The sequence below is a fragment of the Polyodon spathula genome, chromosome 22 (genome assembly GCF_017654505.1).
Source record: "Polyodon spathula isolate WHYD16114869_AA chromosome 22, ASM1765450v1, whole genome shotgun sequence".
NCBI lineage: Eukaryota > Metazoa > Chordata > Actinopteri > Acipenseriformes > Polyodontidae > Polyodon > Polyodon spathula.
In genome coordinates this window covers 22882594-22896944 of record NC_054555.1, presented here as the reverse complement: position 1 = coordinate 22896944, position 14351 = coordinate 22882594, and the positions used below count along the sequence as shown (strand labels likewise).

Genomic DNA, 14351 nt, shown 5'->3' with positions numbered 1-14351 from the left:
GGTGTGGTATGGTATGGTGTGGTATGGTGTGGTGTGGTGTGGTATGGCATGGTGTTTTATGGTAGCGCATGGTGTGGTATGGTGTGGTGTGGCGTGGTGTGGTATGGTGCGGTATGGCATGGCATGGTGTGGTGTGGTGTGGTGTGGTGTGGTGTGGTGTGGTGTGGTATGGTATGGTGTGGTGTGGTGTGGTGTGGTATGGCATGGTGTTTTATGGTAGCGCATGGTGTGGTATGTTGTGGCGTGGTGTGGTATGGTGCGGTTTGGCATGGCATGGTGTGGTATGGTGTGGTGTGGTATGGTGCTACACTTTCAGAGTGAGGAGTGCCTCTGCGCAAACCCACTACTCCCCATCTCTCTCTCCATTTCTCCACATCACAATCCTTATCTTGAACTGCAGGGTTTGACAACCTGTCTCAGCCCCCCCCCCCCCCCCCCCCCAAAAAGAACAAATAAAGAACTTATTTTAGTGCCCAATCATTTTACCCCAATTTATAACGTCCAATTTTTTTTTTCATTCATCGCAGCAATTCCCCAGACAGCTTAACTGAAGGGTTAGTGGGCGTCCTCCAATCCCACGACCGAGCCAGCTTCCTGTTCAACAACGGGAACTCAAGAGCAGCACCTGGCTGGTAGGTGAGCCATTCAGGGACCCTGAAGAATTTATTTTTAGTTAGTTTCCTACAGCATAAATATAGAATAAAAGCAGAAATAAAATATTTGTATCTACATTGTATATAACCGCAATAATAGCCGACATCTGCACTTGTACTTCTAATTACTGCCAAAACCTGATATGTAGTCTCGGGTGTATCAGGCATTATTGCTAAATTCTTGTTGAAATTCTTAGTTTTGAAAGAAGACCATATTCTTTCATCAAAACAAATCACACAATCACATGACTAAGAGGAGACAGAGAGATTGCAAGATCTCCCAGCAGCCCTTCCACTTCATTGTAAAAACAGAAAAAAAGAACATTACTTCAGTTACAGATTTCCCCATGAAGTGAATGAGAATCAAAGTGTTCCAGAGCTCCCTGCAGTGTTTACAAGTAATATCGTACTTGAACTCTGCGGTGTCCCATGCTGTCTGTATTGCGGCATTCGTTTTTCAAAGTAATGCCGGCTGTTCTGATTTCTTTATTCACACATTCACCAAGAGAAATAATGTCAAAGCATCACAGTGCATCCAGACCCTCATCCCTCCTGCAACAATGCTGGTGCTGTTTAAAATGAGCAGCTATTGCGGGAACAGAAAACTTGTTTGTTGCAGGAAGGAACATGATCTGGATACATAAGGATCCTTGTAATAAAAATATATCTTTCACTTGGCTAATGCTGGAGAGTAAAAGTTAATTAAAATATCAAAGCAATCAGGATTATGTTGAAAAATATACTGCTGCGATATGGACAACATGGATTACAGCACAGGAAAGTTGTGTGTTTCTTGTAAACACTGCAGGGAGTTCTGGGACAGCAGACAGTGACACAAAATATACAGAAGTTCAAAGCAAGTTTTTTTCTTATTCGATTAAGACAATTTGACGGTTTTAAGTTTTATTCCAACACTGCCCTGATTTATAATCCCCTTCCCTTTCCCTAAGCTGGCCTCTAATTACACCCTTACTCCAGTAAATTAAAGAGAAACTCAAATTAAAACAGTGCTTACATCACTTTAAAACAGAAGTGACTCCACCCACGATTGGCTTCGACTTAAACCAGAGCCCAGCAAAATAGGCCACATCAAACTGAACCACAGTCATGAGAACTGCACAACTCACACTGCCACTGACATATAACCACGCCTTCTCTTAAAGAGACAGAGGCTCAAAAGTACTGTAGTCAAAGCTATACTGGGTCAGCTTGGTATTAATGGCATCTACAGCAGTTGTTAAAGGGTTACAGAACACCATGCGGTACTTTCACCTTTGCTCTATTTCGTACTGTCTGTATCACGGAAATATATTTTCTGATTGGTCTGATATTGGTTAGGAGCATTCACCAGCAGAAATGTGTTATTATTTGTTTATTTAGCAGACTCCTTTATCCAAGGTAACTTACAGATACTAGGGAGTGTGAACTATGTATTGGCTGCAGAGTCACTTATAATAACATCACACCCGAAAGACGGAGCACCAGGAGTTGACTGGTCAGTGACTTGCTCAGGGTCACACAGGGAGTCAGTGGCTGAGCTAGGATTTGAACTGGGGACCTGTTAGTTACAAGCCTTTGTCATTAACCACTGGACCACACAGTCTATTTTACTATCTTATATATTCCTCCTGCTACAGCTTGTTTCATATCCCCTCTCAGATCACTGTCCCAGCACTGTTGCAGGAGGGAGTGAGATCAAAGTGAAAACGGAATAATTTATTCCAAGGTTCATTTATGACTCATGATGTTTGAATAAAAAATGTAAATGAATCAGGCTCATGTTTAAAAAATATATTGCTGTGATACTTGGCCTCAGAATGGCTGTACAAACCAACCAGCAAAACCAACGGATGAAAGTGACACCCACAATTGAAATTAATTTGTTTTGTGAGGAGGCAATATACAAATTTTATACAAATGAGAGAAACCAGAGAGATTAGAGAAATTCATCAAATTCTTCACAATTCTTACAAATAAAGGCACATTACTGTTTCTGTCACTAAATAACTTGCTATTTACAGTTGGGTGCGCAGTATTTCTTATGTAAAGGTAGCAGTAGCAAGCAACAATTTAGTTGCAAGAAATCCAAAATGTCCTTTATCTTCACAAAAAGCACTTTTCCCCCTCCCACAGGGACAAAATTCAGCCCTAACCAACCCACCTTATTTACAGTTATTTTTCCCAGGTAGAATTCCATCCTGAAGGCAGTAATTGGATTGCTGTGCTGTCACTGCAGATTAGCTTTAGGATACCTGGAATATGATTGCACTTGAATGGGAACGATGGGTTATTATCATAACACTGGTTCGCTGAAATAGAAATGTAATCATTAACCTTCAAGGTCGTTGCGTCCATGATTGCAGCAGGCTTCAAGGAAAAATGATGCTGAGATCTGTGCGGGCAGTCCTTTAATGCCCTCAGCCGCGGGCGTGACTGTGTCACAGAGGTTTTGCAAACAGCTTTGATATATTTATTCAGGTTTCGGTCTTTAGGAGGTAAACAGCCATTAGGTAATGGTTACATTTCTTATTTCAGGGAACCAGGGTTATGATAATAACCTAACGTTTTCACAGGTGTAAAATCACCTTTGCCTTATTACCTGAATGGAATGGATTCATTGTATGTTGTGTACAGGGCAACTCATTCAACAGGTTGTTAACATATATTTACTGAAAGATTGGAGGAGGGCAATAGACCCTGCCTGGACCACCTGAAGGGGTGGGAGGGTACATTTGATTCAAGCAATTCTAGTTTTGTATGCAAGGGGCAATTAAGGCACTGTAGTGTGTACAGCTGTTGCCAGCGATTACAGAACTACAGCATTGTCTTGTTTTTTTTTTTTCCTCCCAAGACAGATCCCTCTCAATCTAGAAATAAATCCAGTAGTTTTTGTAATATATTTTTTTCTCACAGAAAAATCATGATTGTTTGTAGAAAAGCCTAGGTCCCAAAAGGTATAGTCTAATTTAATTGGTTCACTTCTTTGCAGTATTTCAAAAAAACTGACTGAATTTCACAAGACCAGAGGCAGAGGTGAAACAGTTATGTCAGTTTGACATACTGTAACAACCACAATCCTTTTTCATCTAAAATAAATTGCACTTTGTTATTGCAACTCAAATGGGTTACAACAAATTATGCAGGATTTATTTCCAGATTATCTCATTTGCTTCTGCATCCTAAATATATTATATTATCCTCTGCTTCCTAAATCAGCAGTTTTAAATTGAACATAAAATTTTAAAAAACAATAGAATATATTTGCACCACGTTAAATATCCATTAAGCCTGGTTTATGATCCTGCTGCCTCAATGTGAGGCTATAATACATTCCATTTATTTGGCATTCTTTTGGAAAATTGGAAATATAAAAAATGTACTTGCTAAATAGGTGCGTTTAAATGTGTCTTAGTTTTAAAGAGCAACTAGGTGTTGGTGCAAAATTCTTAATTAATGTATTATTTATTTTATTTAGAATTAATACAGATTTCATAAATACAATATGGCTATTAACGGTGCAATAAAACAAGATTATTTTGCTAGAAGGCAAAACTTACTGTAAAGGACAACTTGATATGGGTATGAACTAATGATTTCTTCATCTTGTTGCGATTCACTCTGCATATTCTGTTTCAGTCATTCACCCTTTTTAAAACTTGGAATTATAAAAGCACCCCAGTGGCCTTAATAGAGCTCTCAAAATCCTGTCTAACCACCACGTAAATCTGATACACCGAAGTGTAACCGTTAAGTGTTGCAGGGAGGACAGGTAAGTGGTTACCCTCAGGTGTTCCAGAAGGACTTAGCGGTTAGACGTAATTCTGAAAGCTTTGAGTGGTTCCTTATACAATTACTCAAATACTTTGTTTTCTTTATACTTGATAAGTGTATGTTAAGGTGTTTTCACTTCAGGAACTACTCTTTAGCTCCTGTTGCCTGCCAGAGATATATGTAATCATGGTATGAGAACACTGGAATCAGCACATTTGCATTGTAAATGATGGTAAATCATAGAAGTTACCTTAACCTAGACTTTCAATAACTGCTGCATGAATCACCAAAACACAATGACATTTACAGCACGTTACTGCTTAAAGCTTTGTGAATAGTGTGCCCACTTCAATAACTCAAAAGACCTGGCAATGTTTTTATATGGTTCTCTTTTGCACTTGTAATGCAGTTCCCGACTCTTCTTCAAAAGACAATTGTCTCCAGATTAGACTCTTCAGAACTGGAGCGCTTGGGAGCCGAGCCGACCGACCTGAGAACACTGGATTCAGCACATTTGCGTTGTGCTTTGCATCACTCAATTGATACTCAGTGAAGCCCAGGATCAATTTTTAAAATCTTGTTTGTGACCTACAGCCCAGGACCCAGGGAATGTCCTTCCTTCTCAGCAGTAATTCCCTTTTCATTGTGAGAATCACCTTTACCTTCAACTTGGGGCAACTGAAGTGGGCATTACCAGTCAAGTAACCCTCGACTTTGGATTAAGTATTTTCAATAAAATCCAATCATTCTGATTGTCATTCACAAATCATTATGATCTTAAACGAAAGGTATTTCATTTAGTACATTTTCAACGTGGTATTGAAAGAACCACACTAGGAAACTATATTTGATTTGGGAAAGTAATATTACTTCACGAGTACGTGTTTGAAGCGTGTAACTCAACAATATATGAAGATTGAAACAGAAATTGAGCTATACAAGGTGAATCTAATAACCATACCAAGTTAATCTTTGCATTTGAATTTTAAGAATTGATGCAATCTATGGCAGAATATAACCATAAAATATGTTTAAATATATGCCAAAACCTCTGTATTTATTACAGCATTAGAGATTGAGAGAGTATAATTTAGTTGAGTGATGTTCATTGGTCCCTTGTTTCAGTGGACAGAGAAGTGTGTGCCTCCACATTCTGTCAGCTGGTAGTGTCCTTGACTTTCAAGCTTGCAGTCTGGATAAAAGACATTTCCCCCTGGTTTAAAAGCTGGAATTTTCTGTGTTTGTAACACCAACATGACCAACAGCCCTGCTTAAATCTACAAAACTGTAACGTTCACCTTGATTTATAACCACACAGAAATAAATAACCTCCAGCAATGCCACTGCTGAATTATAACCTACAACAGCCTACACCATACATTCAGAAAGTTATCCAGTGGACATTTTATACAGAAAGAAAAAATGTTTAGAAGATAATGTTTCTTCTCCAAGCAAAAGCTTTCTTCATTTTTTATTTTAACCAGTACTCTATATTTCTTATACAAGCAGTTTGCATTGATGGTTTATATTACTTAGCCCTAGGGTGGGAAGATAATAACATTTATAATTATTGATTATCATAAAACATCATCACTATAATCACAATCTTCAATCATGTTTGAAGTATCACCCTTAAAGTTTGCCACTGTAATTGTGCAGTTTCTCCATGCTTTTCCCATGGTTATGCTATGCATTTACCATGTTTTTAATATGCTTTCCCATGCCTGTCCTGGCATTACTATGCTTTCCCATGTGTTTTTTATACTTTGCTGTGCTTTTATTGCAGTAACTTTGTGATTTTCTCTCTGGTTGCAGCTCTTTCGGTCTAACATGCTGTTTCTTTTTTCTCGGATTGCTTTTGGCTTGTTGGCTTTTTTAAATGCAACCACTGTCCCTTCCCACAATTAGCACTACTTCTACAATATGCAAAAATGTTCAAAGACTGTGGGAAATATTAAACAATCTGAAACTATGCACGCTCAAAACATTATGGAGTAACAGATATAGAAACAGGCTTTTACCATAATTGCAAAACAATGTATTACCAGCGACTTCCTGCCCTCAAAAAAGTTTACCCTGGTAAAGCTGCATGATAATTTGGCAGTTTTGCCATAACTTGCCATGTTTTTGAATATGCTTTATCATACTAGGGGCTTCAGAGTGCTTACCTATGCCTTGCTATGCTTTATTATGTTTTATAACATTTTCTATACTTTTATAGGGGTTTTAAATTATTGCATACATGAATATTTTTGTGCATAGTTATAGTATATACATTGTTATGAGTTTGTCTTTAAAATTAATAAAACATTTATAGAAAGTAGCTACACAGTTCTTTAAAATGTGTATTATTATTTTTTTAATTTTATTATTTTGTATGCCTATGAAATATGAATTTTGGCACACATTCAATCTTGCTTCTGAACAGCAGTAAAAGTAACTATTAGCATTTAAATGAAACAAAACGCAAATAAGATATATTTCCAAGGACATGACAATGACATTATAAAAATGACCCCCCGGGGAGGTTTTGTCCTTTGATTTCAATCTAGAAATGCTAAAAGAAACTTAATAAATTAATGACAAAGTCTTTTTCAGTGTTGAAACGTTTTCCATTAAATTTATTGTGTTTTTTATAGTTTCGTAAAAATAATTAAACACTACAGCTAATCTAAATGTGATATAATTTCCAACTAATGCAAATGATCTGATACAAATAATCTTCAGGTGATGCAATACTTTTGGCCATAGCTGTATTTACGTAACTTTTTAGCTTTACTTGCAGGACTTGGTCCCTAGAAAGAATGTACTTCTGGGAGATTGGTACAATCAATAAAAATCTTAAGTTTAAATGGTACAGTGTTAGCGTCAATGCTGATAGTAGGTCAAGGTTATCCATAAACTGCAAAATTAATTGCACTACATGTATATCGCTAATGGAGCATTTCTACGTACCAGTAGCACACAAGCTTGGGTCCAGGTTAGTGGATATTGAGACAATCCAGGAAACACACTGAAACGCCAGCTCTCTTGCACTTTAAAGGAATTTTACTAACATACAGAATGTGCTCACAATCTCTGACTTGATTAGTATGGGTTCAAAATGTGGATGCAAAGTTAATCATATTATACCCCAAAGTTTATAGATGAAAATCATATCTTTGTTAATAAACACTAATATAACATCTATATCAGATTAATGGCATGTCCAAGAGTGTATTGTTTGATCATCAGAAAGTCTTGCCAGTAGTCTGATATTGATAAAACAAACATGTCATAACAAACATGTCATCAGTCATGACTATTTAAATAATAAACGGTGGTTTTAAAATAAAGATCACGATTTGCCATCACCACATTTGGACACCAGGTGGCACTGTGTGCAATGCATGTTTCACATTCACTGCATTACCCTCATTATAAGTATTTCAAGTTTTAGTGCCCAGCTCAAGAGAAACATCCTTACCTGTGTCCTGTCGAAACTGGTGCATTGATTGCAGGTCTATGATGTAAGGGGCCAGTTGTGGGTCCACCTGGCCCAGCACCACTGTGCCCCGCGAGTCCCCCTTCAACACGTTCTCGATGTGGTGGCACACGGCAGCGCTGTAGGGCCGCCACCGACCGTGCTCGTTCAGCCACTCCCACACCACCACCCGGGCCAGGTTCTGGGGTGCATACCCCAGTCCGTTCATGTGGATCATCATTGCAGATCCAGGACGCAACATCATTGCAAATCCAAAACTCACTTTTTTTTTTTAACTTTTTTTTTTTCAGTCTCTCCCAGATGAGATTAGGCTGTCATGTTGTAATAGTCAACTTCTTTTGACATGGTGCATCAAATACAGAGAAAAGCCATTTTTAGGCAAAGATTTGTTTTGTCTTGGTTCGTTTTTCCACTTAACATCCCAGAGCTCCGAAACCAGATGTGTAACAGCAATCTCGGATCAACTTCATGCACAGTCGGTTACCTTCTTTACAGTTTGTAACCCACACCCCCCCCCCCCCCCCCCCCCCCCCCCCCCCCTCCCCTATATGGGGGCCCGAACAATATGGTGTGGGGAGGGACTGTACCTCGCAGTTTTGCAAGCGAGTTTCCTAGTAGGTGACAGATATTCCAAGCTAATACGACATTTCCAGTTAATTAAAGTTCAGCACAGTTTATCAAAAGGATTTCCGTACATACAATATACTTTGTCATTCATTTCTTCAGATTGGGTGGTTTCGAATTCCCGCAGAACTTCATCCTGCACAGGCAGGTCGCTTTAACTCTGGCAAGATAAAACAATGTTAAAAAAACGTGCTTTAATTAAATACAACCAAATGCACAAACACAATGACCAACTAGTGCAATGCTTACACATACACGACAGGTGCAATTGTGTTTCAAACTGTAGTAATTTGAGATCAAATGTTACAGTAATTCTGAAAATAATGCTTTTAATTTAAAATGTTCGGCTTTTCATGCCCACAATCCAGAAGCATCTATTCTCCACAAGTATGAAGTCGTCTTGTTTACTGACAGTAACGGACTGTAGTACGCTGCCCATTCAATGGATACACAATTCAACAAGCTGCTTCAGTTTAAACCCTTCCCATATACTAAACCAATCGCTTGAGAAAGGGATTTTATAGAATGGGGTACACTACTTTAACTGTCCCAACAAAATGGCTCGTTCTCGTTGCCCTGCACCCCAAATGCATTTAAATACCCTCGTTATTGTTTTTCTAATTAATGTCAGGTAGCTTATCCGCAGGTGTCTATATTATGTGTTGTTTGTTCCGTTTTTTAAATAAATCATTTTCATCCAAAATACCCTATAATTCGGCTGAATAATTATTCCCCAAAGTATTAAAAAAAAGAGAGATCACTTACAAATAAATAGGCTATCCTCTTTCCTATCCTCTTCTTCAAGCTCGCTTTTCCTCGCTCTCACACTCCTCCGTTAGTTACAGACGGAGATTAAAAATGGATGTTCAATGCAAAGACTGCATGCTGAATTATTGTTTTTACTTTCAGTAATCGAACATCACTCGGCGTCTCTTGCAGGTTTATTGTACATGTATTTGCAGCGGTCCTTTGATACAAAAAGGAAGCTCTACAGCGCTTCTCAAGATCTTTTCAAACGTTCCCTACAATTTGCAAGAATGCATATTTTCACTGAGCTGAGTGGTTTACTGAAGTAATCATTTAATGTAAAGCGCAGTTGGTGCGCTTGGTTGCAATCATGCGACGCTCTTGAAGACATCCCAGTTGAGCAAGAAGATCATTCATTAAAAAAAAAAAAAAAAAAAAAAAAAAAAAACGTCAAGACAAAATGTACAGTTGATTTCCCAGACGTGTTAAAAAAAACAAACAAACAAAAAAAAAACGTATGTGTCACCTTTTTGCGGGAATGCTGAATTTTATTTTAATGCAAAAATATGTATTTTTTCTTAACATTAATATTGTTTTAAATTATTCAATGAAATGGAGAAAAAAAACGAACACTAAAATACATACGTGCTCTGTTGTAGAACGCAATAAGCTGTTGCTCCTGTCCTTGCTTCTGCGCTAGTTCATACAAAATTACATATTATCCCATAGTAAGAAACAGAAATGTTGATAATGAGAAGCAATGTAGAATTCCAAAAAAAAATTAAAATATTATTATTTTTTTTTTTTCAGTCTGAAATCGCTGGGGTTTATTGATAGCCCAACAGAAGCCAGTCGAATGGTTTCGTCGTAGAGGCACAGCATACGTAACGCATGCTAATAATAATTAAAACGATTACACGCAAAAATACATATTATTATATAATATAGATTTGCGTTTTCAAAACAAAGCAAGCAGTTATACAACCCTGTTCTTCGACCCGCTTTCGCTTTATGGACACGCCGCTGCAGCAAGCAGCACAGCACGAGCCGCTCATATCATCGCAGCGCACATCTGCTTCCACACAGATCCAACTTTGCCAGAAAATAAACGTGTCCGTCAAAAAATCAGGCTTAGGATCTCGTCTTGCGAATGTATAACCATTCGTCGCATTCCACTAGGTAAAAAAAAAATCCTGTAGAAGAATAAATTAAGTGAGACCGTTATAGCTAGAATATACAACCCTGTCTTCAATTGTTCGGGTCAAAACGTATTAAGAGGAATACACCACACCGGGTTTTCAAAATCAAACCTCTCTCGGTGCACCTGTTTCTAGCACGTCCGCCTGTGGTTCTGTATGTGCATAGTTTGGGAGAAGTAGGGTAAACAAGTTAACATAGTTACAAAAAAGAGGAAGTCGCGTTTCTGTGGTTTTGGGGCAGATAATGGATGGGCTCATTATTATGAATCATGGACCGGACCTATAGTGTAGACCCAGATCTTTGAACTTTGGCTGCAGTTTTAAAATGTTTTTATTGAAAAATAAAGCGACATCTGTCTTCTATGCATGCTCGCTTGGTTTTAACCTGGATGCTGCAAAGCTTAGGGGCTCCTGGTGTTCAATAGCTTTGCAACAAATGACGCCCTCAATTGATTGGCAATTATTCAGAACTGCGTTCACATAGTCATATAAATGTATCGCCTCTGCACCAGGGCAACACAAAGGTTTTGTCACGTCCCCAGACTGCAGTTACTGCGTTACTTTTGTTGGTTTGGCGAGGATGACCAAGGGTGACGCCTCAGAGTCCCCTCAATTTTGCAGGTTGCAAATGAGAGGTGGAAAGCCAACGTGCTTCCCTCTGGTTTTGGCGTTGCTGTGTCAGTAGTACAATTTAAACAGTACCCAAATACAAGCAATGGGCAAGCTTTTCCTGACACTTTTGCCAGATGCTTTTGCCTGACACGTTTCCCAATTAAACAAAAATAAATGTTTGTGTTTTGGCACTTCATAGAGTAAAAGAAGGGTTACAGCCTTGATCTGATCGCTGCCTTGCTATGGACATGGCAAAGATATTACATGATGCTGGAAGGTGTCTCAAGGGATCCATTCGGTGCAGAGTAGTAGGCAGATGAAAAACGCTGCATTTAAGTTCAGCCCAAACATGCCCAGTCAGATTGAGATCCAGGATTGTGGTGGTCATGGAAGATGCCTGAAGTCTCGGTCATGCTAACCACACAGTTCTGGTGGGTGGGTGCATTACCGTCTTGAAAGTAGCCATCGCTATCTAGATACAAGTGCAGCATTGTTGGGTGGTCTTCATTCAGAACAATGCTTACGCTACGGCATTCGTTCTGGAGTTATCAAGGGACCCAGGGCATACCAGGAGAACATGCCCCACACCAGGGTATACCAGGAGAACACGCCCCACACCAGGGTATACCAGGAGAACATGCCCCACACCAGGGTATACCAGGAGAACAAGCCCTACACCAGGGTATCCCAGGAGAACATTCCCTACACCAGGGTATACCAGGAGAACACGCCCTACACCAGGCATACCAGGAGAACATGCCCCACACCAGGGCATACCAGGAGAACATGCCCCACACCAGGGCATACCAGGAGAACATGCCCCACTCTAGGGCATGCCAGGAGAACATGCCCCACTCTAGGGCATGCCAGGAGAACATGCCCACACCATGGTATACCAGGAGAACATGCCCACACCAGGGTATACCAGGAGAACATGCCCTACACCACAGTATACCAGGAGAACATGCCCCACACCAGGGTATCCCAGGAGAACATTCCCTACACCAGGGTATACCAGGAGAACATGCCCTACACCAGGATGATGACAAATCCGAGTGGATAGATATGTCTTGATAAAGGGTTCAGGCAGCGTAAGTAACCATTTATAACAAAGACTTAAACTCTTTGCATCCCTAAAGAGCTCACTGCAGCTGTTTAGGCCAGCTTGTTACAATATGATACACATGCCTTTTGAATACAGCAGGGTACTTGACTGTTGCTTATTCTGAAGGAGATATCCTTGACTTTAAGCAACCTGATGCTAATGAAGATTATACAGTGGCGTTTAGGCTCGAATGCCCCTCTCTATTGCTGCACTGAAACAAACTTCAAAGGGTCCTGTTATTAGTGTTATCATCATTCTGTATCTGCTTGCCTCTTATTTTCACTTTTATACTAGAAATACATGGATTAAAGAATCTAAATCAAAGACTTTTTCTTTAGTAGCGGAAGCCATTAAAGATGAAAGCAGCAGCAGTATCCCATTGTCTGTTCTGCAGACCCCTCACAAAACAGAATGAGGCAGCCTGTCTCTACAGGAAAGAATATCTTCTTCCACATAGATTTTTAAAATGTTTTGTGTCTGTGGTCAAATATTTGGTCTATTTTAAGATAAATGTTTTTTATGCAATTACGCAAATTAACCTAAAATCAAGCCTTACCATGCAGCATGGTAAAGCATAGGTTAGCATTATAATGTCCAGACAGGTATGGTGAAACATATAAAAAAAAACAAGGCAAGCCATGGTAAACTGTTTAGTAAAAGCTCAGTGTATAATCATGGGAAAAGCATGAAATCTGCACAATTACAGCAGTAACCTTGTCAAACACTGGGGTGTATTTTAGAAAATCTTATAGGACATAACAGATCATCCTTCACCCCCTCCCTTTATTTCTAGCTAGCACCTCCTCACCCCCTCCATGGGTTTGCACAGATGTTTGTTGTCAATGCCGCTCCCTCCTCTCCCCCTCAGTTCTTGGCTCGTTATGAAAAGTTATTTTGTGACTTGAGGACTGTGAAGGTTAAACCCTTCAATTAGGGGGAGAGTTCCCTTGGGAAAAGCCAGAAATTGATGTGATGCCCATCGTCTGAGTGTACTCTGCGCTATCACAGCTGCAGCTCAGCACTGAACCATGTGGATTAGTTGGATTGCAGTGCATAAGCAATTGCTTTCTCAGACGACCCTTTTCAGCACAGCTTCATCTGAATTGGACTCACCATTCATAACACTTTTATACAGGCTGCACTATAACTACGTATCTTCAGAATCCCTTTGAAATCCAACATAACATGCATTGTCATTGCTTGCCCACTGGCATCATCCTGGTTTGGGGACCTGGGATCACCCTGGTTTGGGGCATGTTCCCCTGATATACTCTGGACCCCTTCATTATTCTGGAAGGCTGAACGAATGCTGAAGATCAATTCCACCTAACATCGCTGCACTTGCACCCTGATGGTGATGGCTACTTTCAAGACGGCAGTACAGCCATCCATCTTCAAGAGCATGACAGGCAGTCCAGACACAGTCTGTGGGTGACTGAATGGATCCCTCGAGACACCTTCCAGCACCTTGTGGAGTCTATGCCACGTTGTGTCAGGGCTATGATATAATATGTCTTAATAATTGCACTTGCAGTTGACTAAGAATCTCATTAATACACGTGAAATGTTGCAATTTCATTTACTTTTGGTTTGTAACAAGTGCTTTGACAGCATGTTGTTAGTGCTTCTGTATTATGGGGTTGTGTAAGCAGTCACACAGCGTTGTGTAGACTTTATGAAGATGGTAGGAATCCTGCGTAGCGTCCAGTCAAAACAAGCATTACCCTGAAATTAACACATTACTCACCGTGTCTGCTCACAGAGGATTCTGTTTATACAAGCGCAACGGAAAAGTGTGTCGCTGGCTGCAAAGCCCGTCAGCCATTAGGGACCCTTATAAAAGTTTACTATAGTAAAGCCATCCAAATTGTAATAGAGCACAGTGAAAACATGGTAAAGCATTGGCGGGCATTTTAAACACCAACGTGATATGGTAAAGTATATTAAAAGAATGTGGCAAACCATGGTAAATGATGGCAAATGCATAGTGTAGCATTGGTAAAAGTATAGTAAAACTGCAAAAATACTGTGGTGCCAAAAATCTTAATCTCCAGTAGCACAACATTTTTTCAGATTAACAACACGATATTTAGTCACTGAAATAATGTATATATAATCATACAAACTTCTTGACAGGTGCAGGAGTACAGTATAAT

The 14351-nt window shown here is 39.6% G+C and overlaps 1 protein-coding gene across 1 annotated transcript in view; it reads right to left on the bottom strand.

Moving 5' to 3' along the window:
• The window catches only part of LOC121297279 (E3 ubiquitin-protein ligase DTX1-like), a 57066-nt gene extending 48661 nt beyond the window's left edge, over positions 1–8405 (bottom strand). The window contains exon 1 of the mRNA XM_041223513.1: positions 7891–8405. Within this exon, the coding sequence (XP_041079447.1) occupies positions 7891–8152 (262 nt within the window). The 5' untranslated portion in view covers positions 8153–8405. The remainder of the gene's footprint in view (positions 1–7890) is intronic.
• Between the last annotated feature and the right edge of the window lie 5946 nt (positions 8406–14351).